This window comes from Tympanuchus pallidicinctus, unplaced genomic scaffold (assembly GCF_026119805.1).
Source record: "Tympanuchus pallidicinctus isolate F22 unplaced genomic scaffold, pur_lepc_1.0 scaffold63, whole genome shotgun sequence".
In the NCBI taxonomy this organism is placed as follows: domain Eukaryota; kingdom Metazoa; phylum Chordata; class Aves; order Galliformes; family Phasianidae; genus Tympanuchus; species Tympanuchus pallidicinctus.
In genome coordinates, this window is record NW_026294784.1 from 273,746 (window position 1) to 280,721 (window position 6,976).

Sequence of the window (6,976 nt, forward strand, 5' to 3'; positions counted from 1 at the left end):
GCATTTACCTTGAAAAAAACCAACAAAAATCCAAAAAAAATCTGAAACCTTCAGCCTTTAAATAAGGAAGAAAATGCACTTCAGCGTCCTTATTCACACCCCCGATAGGTCTGTATTTATTTTTCTACCGCAGCTCGCTGGCAGGTTTTAGTGGCTCGCGCCTTCGTCAGATCGTTGGGTTTTTTTGTTGTGTCGGGTTTTCTTTTCTGATCTCAGAGATCGTATTTATAGGGCAGGTTCGAAGCATTCGAGAAACGTTGCACTGCTGGGTTTTTTTGTTCCGTTTCGTTTTTTCCTTTCCGAATTACTGTAACAGCAGCAGGCGCAGAGGCTGCGAGGCCAAGGGGGGGGGGCTGCGGGGGGCGGCCTGCGGTCGGTGCTGCTGCCGGCTTTGGCTCCGGCCTGGGCTGGGGGAGAGCAGGGCTGGGAGCTGCAGCTTGGTGCTGCTGCATCCTGCCTGCGCTCTGCTCATGGCTGTCGTGGCTGCCCTGGTTCCTGTCGTGGCACATTCACAGCTATGGCTGCCTTGGTTCCTGTTGTGGCACATTCACAGCTATGGCAGCTCGTGGCATGATTTGGCTCCTGCTTGCATCCTGTCCTTGGTGCGCTCACGGCTCTCTTGCAGCCCGCTTGTTCCTGCTGCTGGCCTCCCATGTGGGCTCATGGCTGTTTGCGGGCTGTTTGTGGCCTGCTTGGATTCTGCTCGTGTCGCATTCAGGGCTGCTCGCGTCCCGCTCATGGCTGCCTGTGCTCTGCTCCTGTCCCGCTCACGTCCTGCTCTCAGCCGCTTTGTGGCCGCTCGGCTCCCGCTCCTCCCAGCCACCCCTCCGTGTCCTGCGCTGCCTCCCGGTTCTGCACAGCAGGAAGGCGGGCGTTTCTGTAACCAAATCGGCGTCGTTCCCCGCTGCTGCTGGAGCCGCTCCGTGGCGCTGGCGCAGGCCGGCCCTGGGCAGCGCAGGCGGCGCCGTCGCGCTGCGGCTCCCTTTTACCAAAGCCCTCAGAACCAAAGGGGAGCAGCGGCCGCGGGCTGCGAGCGCTTTGTGTCCCAGCAGCTCTGCGGCTCGCTGCCCGCTGCTCCCCGGCGGCGCTGCTCGGCTCCCTGCCCCCCCGGGGCTCCCCGCTCACCCCGTCCTCCCGCTGGCCTTCCTGCGCCGAATACCTCATGGGGAACCAGAGCTCACAAAACTTGAATCGAAAGGTCCTTTCTGAAGATCCTTTTCAGTATTCTGCAGAGGAGAACTGGAAAAAAAAAGAGATTTGTTTACATGGCTGCCGCGTCCCTCATCTCCCGGCTCCTTTCCCTGCGCTGGCAGATGGGGTCCGGAGCCCCGCGGCCTGGGCTGCTGCCGGTCGGTCCTCACGGCTTCAGCTGCATCCGGGACGAGAGAATTCCTTAGAGCACACAGAGCTGCTTTTCCTTCTCTCCTTTTGATTTTTCTCGGTATTTCGGTTGCGCTTTTCGGTTCCTTTTTCCAGCCCCGGCCCCTTTTGCCTTCTGCCCGCGCTGCGCGTTGGCGCTCGACGCGACGACGGGACGATGAGACAATCAAAGCGACCTCGTAAGGGCTTCTCGTTTGCTCCCTGCAGCTTCGTGTGGACGCGTCCCTTGCTCTTAGCGAGGAGGTTTTTCTCCCCTCGTGTCTTGTTATCAATAATGACGATAATAATAATGACGACGGTGGAGTGAAGCGAGGTTTCAGCAGCGCGGCCGCGGTCGGGGGCTGGGGGTGATGGGGGGGAAGCGCGGCCGCGTTCCCCGCAGCTCCAGTCTTGTTCTCCTTTAACGCTGTATCGCATTCATCCGACAGCACAGCTTGACGATTTCAGTAATAATCCAAGTGTTCGGTGATAACGCGTTCTTTTGCTCAACGAGATTCGTGGTGGTTTCCCAGTGCATTGTAAGAGGGACGGAGGGAAGCTTCCGCCGCCGCCTCCATGCCAAAGTCGGACCATTCCTGCTTCGCGTTCCTGCGGCAACGTTTGGTGCAGAGCTCGCCGAGCGGCGGCTCCTCGGCCCCCCAAAGCTGTGGGGTGTGGGACAAACGGCCCCCAAAAGGACAGGAAGTTTCTCTCCGCCCCCCGGCCCAAAGCACTTGCTTCAAGGAATGAGCACTTTGTGAAAGCGTGAGGCCTTGGGCGTCCCGCGGGGGGCAGAGCAGCGGAGGAAGGGGTGGCGAGAGCGGCGCTGGGTTTCGTTCTGCTTTTAGTCTTTGATTTTTTTTAACTTGAAAAAAAGAGAAAAAAGGAAAGAGTTTTGTTTCCAGGGAACGAATGAAGAAAGGGAAGCTGTGTTACGAGAGAGAGAGAGAGAGAGAGAGAGGGGAAAAAAAAAAGGAAAAAAAAAATAGAAAAAAAAAAAAAGAGAAAACAGCACAAATACATTTCAAGTGGGAAAGGTGTATTTGCACTGCCATTGCCAGAGCCGCGGGCCGCGCGCCCGCCTGAGCCATAAAACTGCTGACAAACACTGAATGTAAGGCGGCCCACGGCTCCTCCTGACGCCCCCCGCAGCCCCCGACCACCAGCGGCGCTGAGGAGGCGCTGCTGCGTTTCCTCCTTGCTGCTCCCGACTGCAGGCGATTCGTTTCCTGCGGGAGATGCGAGGCCCCGTCCCTGCGCCCCCCCCCCATCCCAACCCAAAGCACCGCTGATTTCCGGCCCCGCCGACCTGGGGCTGAGGCCGACAGATCCGAAAGCAGCACTGAAACCAGAGTGAAAGCTCCAAAAAAAAAAAAAGATAAAGAAAAAAAAGATAAAAATAGGAAAAAAAACTCCGCAGGAACGACGTCGGGTTCTGAGCGCCGCAGCCCCGAGCGCAGCGCAGAGCAAAGGCCAAAGCGAGGAGCAAAGCAGAGAGCCCAGAAACCTTTGTGGTTCGTTTTGTGCCGGGGCTGCGTCCCCCCGCTGCCCCCATAGGGACCACAGAGCCGTGCAGAGCGCGCCCCACTTCGCCTTCGTAAGAAACCAAAGGACAAAACCCCCCTTTCCATTCGGAGCTCGCGTGCGTTGTTCGCTTCGGGGTAGTTGGCTTTTTCTCCCTTTCTTTTCCTCTTTTCTTCTGCTTTTCTGTGCGTTTCTTTCTTCCTTTCTCTCCAAGGACCCAGGAGCTGTCGGCACCTCTTCTCCCAGCGGCGCTTTTTCGGGTTCGTATCGCGGAGCTCCGGGGCGGCGGGGGGGGGCGGCGTCTGCGAGGACTGGAAGGCGTCTGCCGCGAGCTGTGTGTGCTCACCACGTCCTGTGTGTGAACGCTGCCCCTCCGCACCTCAGGCACATAAACGTGTCTTTGAACGCAGTAGGACAGACCTCAGCGGCCGGCGGGCGCAGCGGCTGCTCTGCGTCCCCGTGTTCCCCATGTGCGCGTGGGGCCGGGGCGCCGGCTGCGCTCGTTCCATGCAAAGGAGGAAAAGAAATGGTGAGAGGAACGTGGCCTTACTGATCCCGTCCCACTGCCCTTGTTCGTCTTGAGACAATAAAGTGATCGCATGGAAAGCTGTGGCCTGGCTGAGCCGCGCGCGGGGCGGCCGCGGGGTTTGGCCTCTCCTCTCCTCTCCTCTCCTCTCCTCTCCTCTCCTCTCCTCTCCTCTCCTCTCCTCTCCTCTCCTCTCCTCTCCTCTCCTCTCCTCTCCTCTCCTCTCCTCTCCTCTCCTCTCCTCTCCTCTCCTCTCCTCTCCTCTCCTCTCCTCTCCTCTCCTCTCCTCTCCTCTCCTCTCCTCTCCTCTCCTCTCCTCTCCTCTCCTCTCCTCTCCTCTCCTCTCCTCTCCTCTCCTCTCCTCTCCCCCAATGCTGCAGGAAATGGGAGCCAGAGGGTGAAGTGCTGCGCTCTGCCCCCAGCGCTGCCCTGTGCTGCTGAGCCGCCGTCCGTCCGTCCATCCATCCTTTGGCCGGGACGTGGGCTGGGCTCCGGCCGGGTCAGTGAGCGCCGATTGGGGTCCCGCTGCCCTTAGCGTCTGTGTGAGCATCGGTTTTTGGGTTCCTGCTGCCCTCAGGGTTGGTGTGAGCACATTTTGGGGTCTCACTGTTCACAGAGGCGGTGTGAGCTCCATTTGGGGTCCCAGCATCCGTAGGCTCAGTGTGAGTGCAGTTTGGGGTCCCGCTGCCCTTGGAGTCAGTGTGAGCGCCGTCTGGAGTTGCCCTGTCCTAGGGCTGGTGTGAGTGCCTTTTGGGCTCCCGGTGCCCTTAGGGTCGCTGTGAGCAGTTTGGGGTCGTGCCGTCCGTAGGCAGTAGGATTGCAGCTGGGCTGGGCGTCTCGCTGCTGATAGCATCGTTCCATTCCTGAGTTTTGCACTGCAGCGCCGGGGGAGGTTTGGGACGGGGGCGGAGCCGTTTGGGGTCTGTGCAGCCACGGGCACGGCGTATCCGGGGAGCTCTGATGCCCTGCGTCTCTTCCGGAGCCCTTTAGGGGTACCTGGAAGGTTCTGCCCTTTCCTCGCCCTCCTCGGCGCTGAGGAAGCTTCGCTCCCCTTCTCGTTGCTCAGAGCTCTGGGGGCGTTTCGGAGCCTCGCGGCGCAGCGGTGCCAAATGGGGGGAGTGGGCGTGCAGCCCCCCATTCCCCAAAGCAATAGAGCCCTGGGGGGGCTGCACGCAGCTCAGCCTGGCGCTCCTGGGGGTCCCTCCTCCCCCAGCCCAGCGCCGGCAGCACTTTACTGAAGCCCGGGCCGAGCCCCATGGGGTGACCCCACACCCCCTCCCCACCTCGGCTGCACCCCGGTGCCGATCTGTGGGGCCGGGGAGCGTCAGCAAAGCGGTTGGGAACGGGGCGCCCTGAGCTGCGTCCTTTCTGCACTGTTCTCACTACCTCTTGTGACAACCGGACGGCGGCAGCTCCGCTCCGGGCCCCACCGCCGCCCCACCGCTGCCCCATTGGCACCGGAGGGGCCCCGCGCTGACCGCTGTGCGCCCACCTCCGTGGGGGGGGGGGGGTTTCCCTGTGCCGTGGGGCGGGGGCGGAGATGCGGGCGCTGCTGCGGGTGCAGCGGCTCCTTCCCCCACCGCTGGTTCCAAGCACAACGCAGCGCTGCCTCCGGGTTCAGCTCCTCGTCCCCCAGCGGGGCGCTTTGATGTGCAATTTACAAGCGGTAAACGAACCACCGGTGACCCCCGACCCCCCGGGGCCGTCGCTGTGAGCCGTGCCCCAAAGCGTTGTCCTGTCCCGAGAGCCCCGACCCGGTTCCGTTTTCACCCCCCCGGCTGTAGGAAGAGCACAGAGCTGTGCCCCACGCCGCCCCACGGCCCCGTCCCCGTGCTGAGCATTGTGAGCAGTTCCTTTCGTCTCAGATGTCCCATGGATGCATCACCTTTGGGGGAGGGATGGGGGGAGGGAGGGAGTGAAGGAACCACAGCAGAAAAAACAAATAACGAAAAAAAAAAGGGGGGGAAAAAAAGGAATAAAATAAAACGCATTCAGACTTGATCTATTTTATACAATGTAAGCTGCGACCAAGTCCTGTTATTCATATTGTGGCTTTGAATCGAGTATGTTTATTAAATGCTATTGCTTCTACGCCTCTTCTGCTGTCCTTTCTCAGGCAGGGGAACGCGTTCCTTTCGACGCCGGCGCCGCCAGACCCGCAGCTCTGCAGCGCCACCAAAGAGGGGTGGGGGCCCAGCGTCGTCCTGCCGCCCCCCCCCCCCCACGGGGACGCGGAGTCGGGGTCTGGCAGCTGCGACCCACGGAGCCCCCGCGATTGGCTGCATTTCATCTGGGTTGGCAGAGGGGTCCCACGAGGAGGGGAGAAAGTCCGAAGCCGGGGCTGGGTGCTGGGGGTCCCAGCGGGGCGGGGGCTCACGGGGGCCGCCCCCTCAGGGCTGCAGCCAGGCGCTGAGGTGGCCCTCGGCCAACGCGATGCCCAGCATGATGCCGCTGCCCAGCAGGAAGCCCGCGTTCTGCAGCACGAAGCGGCCCCACGTCCCCCCGCCGGGACCCCGCAGCACCTCGGGGAGCTGGGGCGGAGCGGGGGCTCAGTGGGGCGCAGCTCGGCCCCCCGCCCGCAGCCCCGCCGGCCCTTACCATGTCAGCCAGAGCCACGTACAGGAAGGTGCCGGCGGTGGCGGTGAGGATCCACGGGGTGAGATGGGCCGCGTTCTGCCCCACGGCCGCCCCCACGGCCGCCCCCAGGCAGGAGAGCAGCGCCGAGAGCAGGTTGAGCAGCAGGAGGGTGCGGGGCGCCGTGCCTGCCTGCAGCAGCACCGCGAGGTCACCTGCGGGGAGAGGAGGGTGGGCGTGGGGTGAGGGGTCCGGGGGGGGGGCTGGGGGCGGGGGGGGGCGCTGAGCCCTTACCCAGCTCGTGGGGCAGCTCGTGGCACAGCACTGCCAGCGCGGTGCTGAGGCCGCTGGGGAGGCTGTGGGAGAAGGCAACGCCTGCGGGAAGAGGGGAGCTCCGTGTCGGAGCGCTCAGCCCCGCGTCCCCACCGCGTTTCGCATCCCCCCGCGCACCCCTGCCCCCGTGCTCCCGTCCCTTCGCCTCCTCGCACCTCCCGTGCGTCCTCATCCCCTCGTGCCCGCCCCGCCACCACCCGCAGCCCCCCCGCTGCCCACCGATGGCCAGCCCGTCGGTCAGGTTGTGGATGCCGTCTCCCAGCACCACCATCCACGCCAGATCGGCGGCCGCGGGATTGGGGGGCAAAGCGGGGCCGTGGGAGTGTCCGTGGTGGGGCCCGGGGGGGGCCTCGGGTTCCGCCTCCACCGCCGGGGCCGTCAGGCAGCGCAGCTCGGCGCCTGCGGGTGGAGAGGGGCGCACGAGGTGCGACGGTGTCGGTGCGACGGCGCCGGGGGGTGGGGGGGGTCTTACCGCCTGGCAGCGCGGCCGGGACCCCCGCGGCCGCCTCGGGGGTCTCTCCGTGGGGATGGGGCTGGGAGGAGAGCAGAGGCGATGGGCACAGCGGGACTCAGCGGTGCCCCCGCGCCCTCCCGGTGCCCGCGGTTCCCACCGTGGTGGCACGGCGACGGCGCAGCATTCCCAGCAGCAGCTCCAGCAGC

At 63.5% G+C, this 6,976-nt stretch overlaps 1 protein-coding gene across 1 annotated transcript; it reads right to left on the reverse strand.

The window, feature by feature from the left end:
- Positions 1 to 5,399: 5,399 nt before the first annotated feature.
- Positions 5,400 to 6,970, reverse strand: SLC39A5 (solute carrier family 39 member 5). Its single transcript, XM_052665248.1, has 6 exons — positions 6,928 to 6,970; positions 6,789 to 6,849; positions 6,536 to 6,715; positions 6,278 to 6,358; positions 6,008 to 6,198; positions 5,400 to 5,940 (listed from the first exon to the last, which is right to left on the reverse strand). The coding sequence occupies exons 1-6, from the start codon at positions 6,952 to 6,954 to the stop codon at positions 5,800 to 5,802; spliced, it is 681 nt and encodes a 226-aa protein (XP_052521208.1). The 5' UTR covers positions 6,955 to 6,970; the 3' UTR covers positions 5,400 to 5,799.
- Positions 6,971 to 6,976: the final 6 nt, after the last annotated feature.

Coding starts and splice junctions, on each gene's coding strand:
- SLC39A5 (XM_052665248.1), bottom strand. CDS start 6,954: ATGCTGCGCCGTCGCCGTGCCACCACG. Junction 6,850..6,927: donor GCCGTCGCCGTGCCACCACG/GTGGGAACCGCG, acceptor CTCTCCTCCCAG/CCCCATCCCCACGGAGAGAC. Junction 6,716..6,788: donor CCCGGCCGCGCTGCCAGGCG/GTAAGACCCCCC, acceptor CTCCACCCGCAG/GCGCCGAGCTGCGCTGCCTG.